Below are 16,527 nucleotides of genomic sequence, written 5' to 3'. Positions count from 1 at the left end.
TTCCAGTCCCAAGAATAGATCTGTAGGATAGATTACTAAATATGGAAACTGACATATGCGCAAAGTTATTCCATTACAACTAGAGGGTATTACGCTAAGCAAAATAAGTCAATCACAGAAAGGCAATTTTCATATGATCTCACTGATATGTGGAATTTAAGAAACAAAACAGAGGATCATAGAGGAAGAGAGGAAAAACTAAAGCAAGATGAAACAAGAGGGAGACAAACCATAAGAGACTCTTAATCATAGGAAACAAACTGAGGGTTGATGGAGGGGAGGGGGACGGAGGGATGGGGTAACTGGGGGATGGACATTAAGGAGGGCATGTGATGTAATGAGCGCTGAGTATTATATAAGATTGACATGGATGGAACTGGAGGGGATTATGCTAAGTGAAGTAAGTCAAGCAGAGAAAGACAATTATCATATGGTTTCACGCACATGTGGAACATAAGCAATATCACGGAGGACCATAGGGGAAGGGAAGGAAATCTGAAGGGGGAAAAAAATCAGAGAGGGAGACGAACCATGGGAGACTATGGACCCTGGGAAACAAACTGAGGGTTTCAGAAGGAAGGAGGGTGGGGGGAGGGGGTAACAGAGTGGTGGGTATTGAGGAGGGCTCATGTTGTGCTCAGCACTGGGTGTTATATGTAACTAATGAATCATTGAACACTACATCAAAAACTAATGATGTACTATACGTGGCTAACTGAACATAATAATAAAAAAAAGACTGATGAATCACAGACCTGGACCTCTGAAACCAATGATACATTATATGTTAATTGAATTAAAATAAAATATTTTTTTTAAGTTATTCCATTACAATACAGCAAAAGATTAGGTACTACAAATATTCACTGATATGTGAACAGTATGAGACAGCTATACCATAGAACATATGTACTTCCTAAAAAGAACTGAGGAAATTTTTTATGTACTGATAGGGAAGATTCTCCAAAATACAGTCAGTGAAAAAAGTAAGGTACCTAACCATGTGTCTAGTGCCATTTGTACCGACATAAAAAGAGCATCTCTCTAGAAATAAGCACAAGCAACTGCCAGTTCTGATCATCTCTAGAGAAGGGACCTGTAGCTGGGGGGCTAGAAATGGGAGGAAGATATGACAGAACAGAAACAACTAAGAAAACACCCAGGAAATTCTGGCCCATTTAAAGTGCTGAGTCAATAGTGATAGGAACACACATACACAACACACACATACCCCTTATGCTGTCCCGCTGACATCATCAACCTCGGAAAATAATAAGAATTCAATGTAAATTTGAAATTCTCATTATTGACAAACACAATACAAGTTGACAATGAATTTAGCAGCCCGTGAGGCCAGCGTGTTCCTGGGCTTCACTATATACTGCAAACTGGTCAGATTATGCCTGGAGGACCATGGACAGTTCCCAGCTGGAAATTTTAAGAGGGACATTGTCAAAATGGAATGGGTTCAGCATCACCTGCTAGCATTAAATCTGTAATAAAAATATTTATGTAATTGTGTTATTTAAAATGCTGTTTTAATTTATTTTGAATACATAGAATGAATCTAAAGGCAAAACACGGACAACTTAATTATAGAACAATATTACAAACCTTGACAATGTAAATACAATAATAAAATAAAACTGGGAAGTAGAAAAAGGGAAGTAAAAAAGTAAAAGGCATTAAATTCCTCCACATTGTTGCAAAAAGTCTACAAATACGATCTCCTGTTGGTGAATCAGGAATAGAAATGTATTCCTTTAAAGTCTCAATGGTAACTATCAGAAGCTAAAATAAGAATGCCCCAGTGAGACTAGAAGTGGAAGAAGAGAGGTTTTTAATTTTACTTCAGAGCCTTATGAACCGTTTAATTTTTTATAATATGAGCAGATATTATTTTAGTGTTTGTTTTCATTTTAATTCCTCGCCCAGAAGCTAGAATTCTCCCAACCTCACAGATGATAAGAAAGAAGTTTCAAAGTTTGAGAGATACAGGCTGTTTAGCCTAAATAAAAGACTTAGAAATCCATGATAAATGTCTTCAAATGCTAAAGTTAGCCATAAGAAAGAGATTTCAGTTTATTCTATAAAGTTTAATTAAGATAGAACCAGGATGAGGATTTAAATTACGGGGATTCTGATCCTGACTTGCTATAATGAAGAACTGTCAAACAATTAGAACTCTACAGAGAGGGGTGCCTGGGTACTGCAGTCAGTTGAGTGGCTGACTCTTGATTTTGGCTCAGGTTGTGATCTCATGGCTGTGGGATCAGGCCCTGCATCTGATTCTCTCTCCCTCTCCCTCTGCCCCTCCCACCTGTTCTCTCTCTCACTCTCAAATAGATCTTTTTTTAAAAAAAAAAGAACTATACAGAGAATATGGACCTCCTTGTTCAGCAGTGAGTTCCCTGTCTCTGGAAGAGTTCAACAGAAGGCTGGAAACTAGCTAGACAGTGACATTTTAAAGCTGATTCTGATTTCACATAGAGGGTTACATGATCTAGATTCTAAAAGGCCTTAAGGTCACTTCCAACATCCTTATTCTAGGACTGTAAAGAGAGCTTCCATTTTTTTAGTAATTTATCCTAATAAGACCTCACTTCCAGAAACTTATTTCCACTTGCCTATACCCTGAAAATAATTTTCTTTCTTTGGATCCCTGGGTAAAAGTAAATAACTAGGAAAAGGAAATAAAAACACTGAGCATCAATTATGTGATGGGCGTGTCCTGAGTATTTCATGTATATTATGTCATCCAATGCTAAGAATAATTGTAAGAGATGGATCCTTAAATTATTTTTCTATTTTACAGACAAAAAACTGAGGTTCCAAGAGGTAAGATCATATGCCTCAGATCACATAGCCACATGACTCTGGAGCCCAGATAAAAACCGGAGATCCTAGCCTCTTAACCACTCTACTCCCCGTTAACTGTCTCGTGCTATTCTCTCTTCCATTCGCTACGTCATGGTAACAAACCAAAAAAGCAGAAGGGACATCCTTCCAAACCAGACCTGCCTGACTCCAAAACCAATATTCTTCCTTAGCTTCGATTCTAGCTACCAGAATTAAAGGAAATGTGAACAGCATGAAGGAAAAGAAGCTGTTTGAAATCCCATAAGTAAGTTTAGTCTCTGAGCCGCTGATCTGAACTTGTACTGTCTATAGGAAATGCATGTGTGGCTTGTGTAGGGAAAGTGCCTACTCTTTTCAACACTGAGTTATTTCAAAACAACCGAAAGAAAAAGTGCCAGTCTTTGGTAGCTGTTAAAACATACTTCAATATTAACTACTCGAGATTTTCAAATAATACATTTTCCATATATATAATAAATCACCTGGACTTTTATTTGGGAAATTTTCATAAAGTAAAAGTCATAAAGTAAATAGAGTAATTAAGAAAATAAGACAAGTTGAGTTTTGTAAAAACAGCACCCCAGCCTGCAAATCCTACTACTTCTACAGTCCTTCTGGGCTTCACTAATAAAGTAAGTTTCCTACCTCAAAAACAGAGCTTTAGAAAGCATTATGAAGACTCTTCCTGAGGCCATTAATGTGTCAGTAAAACCACCTGACAGTATTTTTCAGTAGTAAATCTTTGGAGTCATAATCCTATGAAGGAGCACTTTATTAAAGACCTCAAGTTTTTTATTGCCCATATTTTTTTTTACAATTTTTATTATTTTGGCAGGAACTTCATCCCAAAACGAATGTGTTTCCAAGTCTGAACAACATTGCATCATTTACAAGTAAAGAGAAATATAAGAAATAAGTTCTGTTTTTTTTAATGTGCTCTTATAACACATTTTCATTTCCTCCTGTTCATCTTCAGAAATGCATTCTTATAGGCAAATATTAAATTCTTCCTAATTTTCAAGGGCTTGATAGTTTAATAATTACTATTTGTAATCGAATTCAAGTTATCCATTCACTGAGGAAATTTGCATAGCTACTCACCGTTGTTGCCCCACTGACAAGTAACTTGGCATCAGACTGATATGTAAGATATAGCTGTGCTTATACATGGAAAGGGATTACTGACGATAGCAAAATAATGTAATGACCAGGGTTCAAATCCCAGCCTTGCCACTTACGAGCTACGCGAACTTGAGCAAAGTATACTTAGCACAACGACTGTGTTAATGGTAAGTGATCGATGAACAGTGACTATTATAACAATGATTGCTGATAGTATTAATGTAAAAAATCTGAGAGCCTGAAACTTCACTCAGAAGGCTCACTGGTAGGTAAAATATTAAAAGCGTAATTTTGAAATAATTTTATGTACATTATAAGGCAAAGCAAATGAGTAGAAATTATGATTAAGATTCATGGGGCGCCTGGGTGGCACAGCAGTTAGGCGTCTGCCTTTGGCTCAGCGCGTGATCCCGGCGTTGTGGGATCGAGCCCCACGTCAGGCTCCTCCGCTATGAGCCTGCTTCTTCCTCTCCACCTCCCCCTGCTTGTGTTCCCTCTCTCGCCGGCTGTCTGTCTCTGTCAAATAAATAAATAAAAATCTTTAAAAAAAAAAAAAAGATTCAAACGATACTAATATAAAACACAAAGATACTAAGAAAACTCTTAATATCGCCTTAATTAAAAATACCCGTATTAGCTTATTACTAAAAATGTATGTCTAGCTCTGTCCACCAGAAGAAATGACAGCCCAATAGCAATGACCACACCTCCAACCTAAATCTTGGTTTGAAGCACCATTCTCCAGTCAAAGGAACCAACGCTCCCGACAGCACAGGTTGATTTTCGTTCTGTAGTCTGAAAATTCTAAGTGATCCTAAGATGCCATGTCTTCTGTCAGAAAAAGCAGGGACATGTTAAAAGACTAGAGGCAGGTGACAAGGTCACAGAGACCATCCTGAAGGGGCTGCTGCTGGGCCAACATAGTGAATTTGGAGCACCAAAAAAAAAAAAAAAAAAAGTAATTGATTGCAACACAGTGAGTAAATAAAAATCCATGTGTCCATAGAACTGAAAAGAAAAGAAATAAGATGCTTTTCTGGGGGCGCCTGGGTGGCTCAGTCGTTAAGCATCTGCCTTCGGCCCAGGGCATAATCCCGGCGTTATGGGATCGAGCCCCATATCAGGCTCCTCTGCTGGAAGCCTGCTTCTTCCTCTCCCACTCCCCCTGCTTGTGTTCCCTCTCTCGCTGGCTGTCTCTCTCTCTGTCAAATAAATAAATAAAATCTTTTTTAAAAAATGCTTTTCTGTACAGAAGAATGAGAGCTAATAAGCAGAAGGAATAGTAAAATTAGATTACCTTTTTGCCACCCATGTTGTAAATTAATCCAGGCAAGAATCAATGATGATAACACCTCTCAGTAACGTCAGTGGGGAACAGGAATAACCTGCCAATTATGGGAAATAATCTGCCCAGAGATACCTTACTTAACTGCAGAAGAAAAAAGAAAAAAATATTCCTTTACGCTAAAGAGATGGGCAAACTTAGTGTCAGCAACAAGGAACAATCTAGCGTGACTTGCCTGTAATATGAAGTCGACAGCTTAACCTTTGAAATGCCCTTGCCAAAAACATTTAACCTGAATCCAATCCAGTCATTACCTAATTTTGAACTACATCTCCTTTACCACTTAATTGTCTCCTATGTATTTTGTTAACTGATTGCACTGGCTTACTTTCGCTTTTGAAAATTCACCATTATTATTAATCCCATAATTAGTTTCTTTGTTACAAAAATATAAAAATATAATTGAAAGATTATATAGCGCTAAAAAACATATAGTACTAATTGGCATGCTCAAACAGGGCTTTGGGTAATTTGAAAAGATCAAGCAATTCATTGTACAAATAAAGGTCTAGCATTGAGGCACTTCCCTTCGACAGTCTCTTCTAAGTAACACCCATCTCCTTCGACTCTGCAAGTATACTTCTAGGGTTTTGTCTTACTGATACATTCTCATGCATGAAAAATAATATAAGAGCATTCATAGCAGCCTTGCTTATAATAGTGTGTGGTATATTACCATTTTGTATCAAAAATAAATGAAAGAAAAAATATAAAGCAGAGCATGTTGCCATTTGTGTTAAAATTAAATTTAAAAAAGAAGAAGTATACACATCATAGAACATTTCTAGAAAGGTATATAAAAAATAATTGTTGGGGCGCCTGGGTGGCACAGCGGTTAAGCGTCTGCCTTCAGCTCAGGGCGTGATCCCGGCGTTATGGGATCGAGCCCCACATCAGGCTCTTCAGCTATGAGCCTGCTTCTTCCTCTCCCACTCCCCCTGCTTGTGTTCCCTCTCTCGCTGGCTGTCTCTAACTCTGTTGAAGAAATAAATAAAATCTTTAAAAAAAAATTGTTAACAGAGGTTGCATCTGTGGAGAACAACTGCGTGGCTGGTGGGACGGGTGGGAGGGGTGGGAAAGATTTTCACCGTATACCCTTATGTCTATTTGGAATCTTGTATCTGGTGCACGCATCACCTATTTGTTCAAGAAAACTTAATGTTTGAGTTTTAAAAATCCTTAGAGTCTAGCTAAAGCAGGACATAATTCTCTACAAACTCTACTTTCAAATGTGTTATATTTCTTTCTTTCTAATTAGGAAAAAACTATGTATCCAGCGGCCTGTCCGGGTCACGGAGTCCCATGCTGCCCCCAGCCCTCCTGCTGACAGCAGCCTTTTGAAACTGTGGTCGTAATGCCAGTGTGCTCACCCACATCTGGTTTTCAATTTCTGCTTCATACACATGATCACAGATGCGCTCGCACACTGCACATACTGTACCTGGTTCAGCCTGTCTTTTTCCTCGGTGCAGGAGGCAGCTTTTTTCTGCTCTCTGTTTACTTCTGACACCAGCCTCATGATGGTTTCTCTGCTGGCTTTTGCTTCCATCTCATGGACATTTATAGTCTCTTCAAGAGTAACAATCTGTCCTTTCACCAAGGCATTTTCCTCGCACAGCTCTCTAAGCTGAAGAGAAAGCAATGACAGCTATCCTATAAAAATTAACAATTTCGTAAGGCTTCCTCGACACAGCTCTGATCTACGTATCCCGCTGACTGCATGATCACACGGAATCAGTGAAAGCCCTTTCCCTCCATCCACTCAAAAGAACACATTTTCAAAAGCAGCCTCTCAACTCCGTTGTTATGCGCAGACCCAGTGATCAAATTAAAATTAATCAAAAGATAGCCCCAGGCAACACTGCTGAGAGTCTCGCCAAATGCTTCCCAACAGAGCAAGCATCAGCAAGCCCCTGGCTTCAATAATTGAGGAAAGGTGGTGCTCTACAGAGATTACAGCAGGAGAGGAAGCAAGGGACTTCTTTTCTGCCCACGTCCACGGGCGCCAACTGCATGTGAGGCCCTACCTGGCACAGGGGGGAAACACAGAGAAGCAAGTGGGACTCTCTTTTTAAGAAGAAAATCCTTCTAATTAATATAAGTGTAGAAAACTCCTGAATAACAGGCTCAAACAGTGGCTATCACTGGGATTAGCAGAGCTTTTCACTCTCTATGTTGTGCATTTAGGTTGTCAGCTGAAAGCACGCATAAGATTTGTAAGATTTACAAGGAGGGAAAATGAAGTCAGACGGGCTCGTTGGCCCGGGGAACCAGCCCTGCAGACAGCTCAGCCTGGAAGGCCACAACGACGCCTACAGGAAGAGCTGAGATCCCACATTACAGAATTGGTATCTGTGTTATGATGCTCTGGGGAAGTGACACATCTTTCAGCCTCAGCACCTGGCCAAGATGGCGCCCTGCTCCCAACTCAGGGCTGTTCCCACTCTCCTGAACACTTTTCTGCATATGTGTGTGCTCAATTCCCAACATCTTTCAAAAGTCCCCACCTCAGAATGCAAGCTGGTACAGCCACTCTGGAAAACAGTGTGGAGGTTCCTCAGCAAGTTGAAAATAGAGCTACCCTATGACCCACCAATTGCACTACTGGGTATTTATCCCAAAGATACAAACATAATGATCCAAAGGGGCACCTGCACCCCAATGTTTATAGCAGCAATGTCCACAATAGCCAAACTATGGGAAGAGCCAGGAGGTCCACTGACAGATGAATCGATAAAGAAGATGTGGTGTATATATACAATGGAATACTACTCAGCCATCAAAAAGGAATGAAATCTTGCCATTTGCAACGACATGGATGGAACTAGAGGGTATTATACTAAGCGAAATAAGTCAGTCAGAGAAAGACAAATACCATATGATTTCACTTACATGTGGAATTTAAGAAACAAAACAGGATCATAGGGGAAGAGAGGGAAAAATAAAACAAGATGAAATCAAAGAGGGAGACAAACCGTAGGAGACTCTTAATCATAGGAAACAAACGGAGGGTTGCTAGAGGGGAGGTGGGTGGAGGGATGAGGTAACTGGGTGATGGACATTAAGGAGGGCATGTGATGTAATGAGCACTGGGTGTTATATAAGACTGATGAATCACAGGCCTGTACCTCTGAAACTAATAATACATGTTAATCAATCGAACTTAAATTTAAAAAAATAATTTAAAAAGAAGCCCCCACCTCAGAGGGGCACTCCTCAGCCAGTCTGCCTAAACTAGCCTGTCATGCCTCTAACCTGCCTCACTCTCTATCCCCACATCCCTGTTCGTTTTTCTTCACCTTTACTACATGGGATGATATTGGATATTTGTTTATTTCCTCGTTATCTTTACCTCACAATAACAAAACTTCAAGGAGAGCAGATTTAGTCTTATCTCCTTCACTGCGGCAGGCCCAGCTCCCAGAACCCTGTCTAGCATTATAGCAGTCACTCACTAAATATCTGCGAAATGGATGTCAAATGAGTCCTTAGGAATGCCTCCTTGGTGTCTTGGGGGGGTGTGTGCACATGTGGTTAGGAGAGCTGTAAAAAGGAGGAAGTGGTTTTGAAATTGAAGGAGTGGTTTTGTTCCACTTCTCAGGAGAACACCTAGTGAGTTGTCATCAATGCAGCAGCCTTTCTGCTCTCAGCCAGTGATTTTTCTGTTCTCGGCCAGTGATTTTTTTTTTCTATTTGAGATGCGAAAGCCCTGGAATCTCAGTATCTGTTTTAAAATATTTGTTGTTCAGGTATGGTGCGGTGAACAGATCTGGAGAGAGCTGCTCCCAGTTCTCCAGAAGAGGGGGGGCACGCCGTGCCACACAAGGCCATGCAGGGAGGCACCAGACCTGTCAGGAAACACGGACAGCAAAGGAAAACAGAGGCAAGAGTCTTTATTGTGGTTTCCACAGGAGGGAGTGAGCAAGGCGAGGTACGCAGGTTCGGGACTGGCTAGTTTGAGTCATCTGAGGCGTGTCAGGGCTGTCCCTAGCTGTCTGGTACCTAGCGCTGTGGTGATGAGGGAAGGCGGGCCGTGGCCCAGAGCCTGATACAGAAAATGGCTGGGATGTGGGAGCAGCTGGTTTGCCTGTGAAAGCCATGCTCCCAGGAGAGTCGTTTACAGGAATTGGCTAACCCTCTGAGTCAGTCTCTCCTGGGTCAGCAAGGCCTCAGATGTCAAAGCATTTGAAATACAGAAGATAATAAGGCATAATTAATACAGTATCAACTTCCAGATTAGCACCTGGAGCTAGTCTCTGATGGGGGGAAAGGGTGTCATGAAAGAAGAAGGTTCTTCATTCTCTTTTTTTTTTCCCCATCACTTGGCTTTAAAAACAACCGCCCAAGCTACATTGCACTGGGGACTTTCACAGCCAGGCTCCCGGTCACGGGTGTGCAACAGCGAGGAGGAGGAGACCACATCCTCGAGGCTATCAGGCCTGAGCTATCAATACCGTCAGTGAAATGGCACACTTCCTGAAGGTAACTGAAATGATTTTGCAGCTTCCCGGAAGCACAGCTGGGAAGCTTACTAATCAAACTCTGAGATGGGGCCTTTAAGAATGGCTGCATGGATTAATGAAAGAAACTGAAGAAGACACAAATAAATGGAAAGATATTCTGTGCTCATGGACTGGGAGAGTTAATACTGTTAAAATATCCGTATTACTCAAAGCAATCTATAGATTCAATGCAATCCTGTCAAAATCCCAATGGCATCTTTCAGAGACATGGAACAACAATTATGTTTATATGGAACCACAAAAGAGCCTCAACAGACAAAACAATCTCGAGAAAGAAGAACAAAACTGGAGGCATCATGTTCCCTGATTCCAAACGATATTACAGAGCTATAGTCATCAAAACAGTATGGTAACAACATAAAAACAGACACATAGATCCACAGAATGGGATAGAGAGCCCGGAAGTAAACCCACGCGTATGTGGTCAATTAATTTACAACCAAGGAGGCACAAATATACAATAGGGAAAGGACAGTCTCTTTAAGAAGTGATGTTGAGAAAACTGGACAGCGACATGAAAAAGAATAAAACTAGACTACAATCTTATAGCACACACAAAAATGAACTCAAAATGTATTAAAGACCTGAATATAAGACCTGAAACCATAAAATTCCTGGAAGAAAACACAGGCGGTGAGCTCCTTGACATCAGTCTTGGCAATATTTTTTTTGGATCTGACTCCAAAAGCAAAGGCAACAAAAGCAAAAATAAACAAGTGAGACTACACCAAACTGAAAAGCCTCTGCATGGCCAAGAAAACCATCAACAAGATGAAAAGGCAGCCTACGGAATGGGAAGGAAATATTTGCAAATCATATACCTGACAAGGGGTTAATATCCAAAATATAGAGAGAACTCATATAGGAAATAAAATCCAATTTTAAAAAATGGGCAGGGGTGCTTGGGTGGCTCAGTGAGTTTAGCATCTGCCTTTGGCTCAGGTCATGATCCCAGGGTCCTGGGATCGAGCCCCGCATCAGGTTTCCTGTTCAGTGGAGAGTCTGCCTCTCCCTCTCCATCTACCTCTCCCCCCTGCTCGTGTGTGCGTGTACGCTCGCTCTTTCTTTCTCTCTCTCTCTCAAATAAATAATAAAATCTTTAAAAAAAAATGGGCAGAGGACCTGAATAGCCATTTTTCCAAAGATGACATACAGATGGTAAACAGACACATGAGAAGATGTTCAACATCATTCATCATCCAGGAAATACAAATCAAAACCACATGAGGTTTCAGTTTACATCCATCAGAATGGTTAATATCAAAAAGATAAAAAGCAACTATTGGAGAGGATGTGGCAAAAGAGGAACCCTTGTGCACTGTGGGTGGGAATATAAACTGGTGCAGCCACTGTGGAAAACAGTATGGAGGCTCCTCAAAAAATTTAAAATAGAATTACCATATGATCCAGCAATTCCACTTCTGAGTATTTATCCCAAGAAAATAAAAACACTATTTAGAAAAGATACATGCAGAGTGCCTGGGTGACTCAGCCATTAAGCATCCAACTCTTGATTTCAGCTCAGATCATGATCTCAGGGTCGTGAGATGGAGCCCTGCATGGGGGCGGGGGAGGGGTTCCTGCTCAGCAGGGAGTCTGCTTGTCCCTCTCCCTCTGCTCCTCCCCCCACTCATGCTCCCTCTCCCTCCCTCTCTCTCTCTCTCAAATGAATAAATATAATAAAAAAAGAAAAGATATATGCACCCATATGTTCATTGAAGGATTATTTACAATAACCAAGCTATGGAAACAACCTAAGTGTCCATCACTAAAGATATACATATATTATCTATAATTCATTATTATATTATTAGCTATAATATCTTTAATTATCTATAATTTATTATTTACTATATTATAAATTATCTATAATTTATATATAAATACTGCTATACTGTAGTGTGTGTGTGTGTGTGTGTGTGTGTATATAAATACTACTGCAATACTATATAAATACTGCTGCAATACTACTCAGCCATAAAAGAGACTGAAATGGGGCGCCTGGGTGGCTCAATTAGTTAAGCGTCCGACTCTTGATTTTGGCTCAGGTCATGATCTCTGTGTTGTGAGATCGAGCCCCACGTTGGCCTCCATGCTGGGCATGGAACCTGCATAAGATTCTCTCTCCCTCTGCCCCTCCCGCCCTTACACTCTCTCTCTCTAAAAAAAAAAAAAGAGAGAATGAAACTTTGCCATTTGTGACAACATGGATGGACTTTGAGAGTATTATGCTAAGTGAAATAAGTCAAGAGAGAGAAAAATACTCTATGCTTTCACTTATATGTGGAATCTAAAAAACAAATGAGCCAACAAAACAAAAACTCATGAATATGGAGAACAGAGTGGTTGTTGCCAGTGGGGAGGGGCTTGGGGGGTATAGACTTCCAGCTGTGAAATGAATAAGTGATGGAGATGTGGTGTGCAGCATGGCGACTATAGTCAATAGTGTCCTAGTACACATTTGAAAGTTGCCAGAAAAGCACATCTTGAAAGTTCTCCTCCCAAGAAGAAAGTAATAAATTTTTTGTAACTTTTCATGGTGACAGATGGTGACCAGACTTACTATGGTGATCATTTCACAGTGTATCAAGTGTCAAATCATTACGCTGTACCCCTGAAACTAATACAATGTTGCATGTCAATTACACCTCAATTTTAATAAAAAAGATTGGCTGCAAGGAGATCTGTCAGGAAGCAAGAATACGAAAGGTGTGAAGTGAGCAAAGATATGGTGAGAGCTCCAACACTGTCAGGTCCCCTAATGAACCACTATGTGCCAAGTGAATTATTCACTGGCTATAACTAATTTCTATCTTACTGTCAACCTACCATTAAAGTAGAACCTTTATTATTTGATTTCAATGGAAAATTAAAAAGTACTTCAGAACCAATCTTAACCTTATACTCAGTAAGTATCCCAAAAATGACACAGCTGATTTTGGTTTGGGTAGCGTGTGTGTGTGCTTCTGTCTGTAATTAAAACAAAAAAAACTCCCTAAAACACATTGTTAAGATGAATAATTAATTGTATTTGGTATCCCAAATATATTTTAGACAAAACAATTAATCTCTTCTGGAGAGTAATTAATCCCAAATAATGTTAGAAAGGATTTTGAAATTGAGCTCAGAGAGGTGATAACGTTTGTCCCGGATCACACAGTCAAGTAATGCTATACTTGGGCTACTGCCCCATTCTCCTGACACCCCCAGACTCAACCACAGCACTTCCGTTCACGGCATATGTTAGAATGACCGCTACGTTTATCGTCTTTTTCATGTGCATATACCTTTAGAATTAAATCTTCATCTGATGCCTTTTCATTCTTCTTCTCTGGATCTAAGCAGTCACCAAGTTGAGCTAGAAATTCCTCATGTTTCCTGCAATTCTTTGAGACTTGGTTCTTATTCTCTTCATTTTCCTTTAGACACTTTCTATAGGGCAAATCACACATAAGTCAAGTTGTAACACCATAGAAGAGATCATTCATCAAACAAAGTTCAGAACTTAAGTTCTCTGATCCAATCATCACTTTCATCGCCAACACAGTTTCCCAGACACAGAGCACATCATTGTCATCCTAGCCCTGAAAGGGAAGGAGAAAAGTCAAAGCCAGGCACCTACACTTAGCAGAAATGTACAGAAATCTTCATGGCGTCTTAGATCTAGTAACAGCAAAGGAGACAGACTCTCTGCCTCTTGTCCTCAACTGTTTACGATCTGCAAAGTGGTGGTAAATCTCTAGATCACAATGGATGTATATAGTCATGGGTCTCTGCTGGGTCCTCAGGAGGAAGAAGGACAGTGCTGCTGTATTTCTTCTAGCATATCATCCTTTGTTTTATTTTCAGACATTATGCAGTGATCTACAAGGGTTACTTAAGGCATACCCTGGTTCATGGTCAAGCATAACTATAATAAAAAATATATCAGGAGCAGGGGACGTTCCCCCTCTAGAAGAGAGAGATGTTCAATCACCAGCAAAGACCATTATTAGTTTTCATACACCCAGAGTATTTAAAGAGTATTGAAATGGGCCAGTCAAGGAAAATCTGTTGATTATGCTCTGCTATGAATATTTCATTTCAAATCTCAGATAGGTTTGCTGAAATAGCATGGTCTATTTCTAATGCTTTAACTGTTAGAGACTAAGAGATCATCAAAAAATAGACATACTTTAAAGGCAAATTAGAATCATTTCAGTAATTTGGTATCATTTTTTCAGTACCCTAGATAATAAACATGATTATTGCTTTCCCTTTTTACCATGTTGAGTGTTTACTGCAAATTCTTTCCCTCTATTCAAAGATTAACAAAGCATGTAATTGCATACACTCAAAAGCATATCATATTTCTATTTAGAAAAATGTATAACAATAAAAGACTGACATCAATATATCTCTAAGTTCTTATTTTCAGCATATAAAAGGTAAAATTTATTCAGTCTGTCTGACTCATGAAAAGCACGGTTAATGCTATGATGCAGATGGACTGATTTACGTGCATGATTCCACCCACTCACTCCAAGACTTCAAACTATTCCCACTTCTGTTTGCATTTCACTTGGACCCAACAAAGTTCTAGGAATCTACCCTAAGGACATAATCACATAAATGTGAAAATATGAATACACATGAATACACTTGGTTTATAATAATTTTTTTGAGTGGAACTAACCTGAGTGTCTACAGAAAATAACAAAAAGAACTAGTAAGTAAATTATGATATTTCAGGCAATGAGTACCATGGGCTATTAAAGATGATATAATGGGGGCGCCTGGGTAGCGCAGTCGTTAAGCGTCTGCCTTCAGCTCAGGGCGTGATCCTGGCATTCTGGGATCAAGCCCCACATCAGGCTTCTCCGCTGGGAGCCTGCTTCTTCCTCTCCCACTCCCCCTGCTTGTGTTCCCTCTCTCGCTGGCTGTCTCCGTCAAATAAATAAATAAATAAATAAATAAATAAATCTTAAAAAAAAAAAAAAAGATGATATAATGAATGACTTTTAAAATATCTACAACACAGGGGCCCCTGAGTGGCTCAGCTGGTTAAGTGCCCAACTCTTGATTTTGGCGGCTCAGGTCATGATCAGCGCAGAGCCTGCTTGAGATTCTCTCTCTCCATATCCCTCTCCCCCAGCTCCAGATCCATAAATAAATTAAATAAATAAATAAAATCTTTAAAAATATATGTTTGTAATATATTAGTCAGTAAAAAAAAATAATAATTCATTACATGATGTCAACTACCTGAAAATCTGTTCACCAAAATTTGAAGTATAGCTTTTCAGGAATCATAAGGTCTTGAGTAATTTTAATATTTTTGGCAATTTTCTAGATTTTAAAAAAGTTTTTTTTAGTTAGTACATATCATTTGTATTACTCATTTATTTAGTAAATATTTACTGGATACTCACTATGCACCAAGCCCAATTAAAGGTACTACAGATACAGTAGTGAACACAACAGATGAACATCCTTGCCCTTATGGAGCTTACATTCTAGTCGGGAAGATGGACAGTAATCAAAATCAATGTATGCTAAATGTACACTGTTATAAAAACAAAAAGCTGGAGAGAAAAAATTAAGCAGGAAAGGTAGGAAAAAATATTTGAGGGGGAGCAGAGTAAAATTTTAGATGTAGTCACTCGTGGAAGCCCTAACTGAGAAAGCGACTTCTGAGTGAAGACCTAAAGGGAGCAGAGGGGCAGCTATGCAATATCTGGGGGAAGAGCTTTCCAGGCCAAGGGATTAGCAAGTGCAAAAGTCCTGAGGCAGGAACACACCTGTTAAGTTTGAAGGACAGCAAAGAAGCCAGTGAGCTGCAACGGATAGAATAAGAGAGAATGGAAGCAAAACCAGGTCAGGATGAGCCTTCTAGGTCATAGAATATTCTTTGTCTTTACACTGAGAGAGAAGAGAAGTCACTGCAGGCCTCTGAGCAGAGGACCAATAAGATCTAATTCATGTTTTTACAGAATCAGTCTGGCTGCGAGGCGCACAGGCAGCAGTAGGAAAATCACTTCGGAGGCTACTGCAAAAATCCCAGAGAGAAATGGTAACCCCTTGAATCAGATTAGTGGAACTGAGGGTAGCAATGGGAAGTGGTCAAAGAGTAGATTGATTCTGAAGGTAAAGATGAGAGGACTTGTTGAAGGATCAGACGCAGAGTGTGAAAGAACAAGGGGACCAAGGATGATGACCAAGACTGTTGACCTGATGGACTAGCGGAATGGAATTATCACTAGAGATGAGGAAAGGAATAGGAGGGTTCTGTGGGAACAGCAGGAGCTCTGTTTTGGTCATGTTAAGTGTGAGATGCCCATTGGACATCCATGTGACAATGCCTAGTAGGTAGTAAAAATAAGTGGGTCTTTTTTGAAGTCTGAGAAGAGAACCAGGCTAGACACAGAAATGTGGGCATCACTAGCACGTAGATCATATTTAAAGTCATGAGATCACCGAGAGACTGAATTTAGATAGAAACGAGAAGAGATTCAAGGACCAAGCGCCAGGGCACTCCAGTCTTTGGAAGTCAATGAGATGAGACGGGCAAAACAAAAGAGATTATGGCAAGGCAGCTAGAAAGGAAAGATACAAAGCAGGCATGTGTAGTGTCCTGGCAGCCAGAAGAAGGTGGTTCAGGGAATGAGACCAACTGTGCCTGATATACTGGTAGGTCAA

General features: G+C 40.0%; 1 protein-coding gene across 7 annotated transcripts in view; it reads right to left on the bottom strand.

Annotated features, from left to right (window-relative positions):
• CCDC170 (coiled-coil domain containing 170) overlaps positions 1-16,527 on the bottom strand; it is a 102,122-nt gene that overhangs the window by 45,656 nt on the left and 39,939 nt on the right. For all 7 annotated transcript variants that reach the window (XM_040627967.1, XM_008694990.2, XM_008694991.2 and 4 more), the window contains 2 exons: positions 13,137-13,281; positions 6,768-6,953 (listed from right to left, as the gene is read on the bottom strand). In XM_040627967.1, coding sequence (XP_040483901.1) covers positions 6,768-6,953; positions 13,137-13,281 — 331 coding nt within the window. The remainder of the gene's footprint in view (positions 1-6,767; positions 6,954-13,136; positions 13,282-16,527) is intronic.

This window comes from Ursus maritimus, unplaced genomic scaffold (genome assembly GCF_017311325.1).
Source record: "Ursus maritimus isolate PB19 unplaced genomic scaffold, ASM1731132v1 scaffold_13, whole genome shotgun sequence".
NCBI classification, from domain to species: domain Eukaryota; kingdom Metazoa; phylum Chordata; class Mammalia; order Carnivora; family Ursidae; genus Ursus; species Ursus maritimus.
Note: the sequence above shows the minus strand (reverse complement) of the source record. Positions and strands in the feature narration are given on the sequence as shown.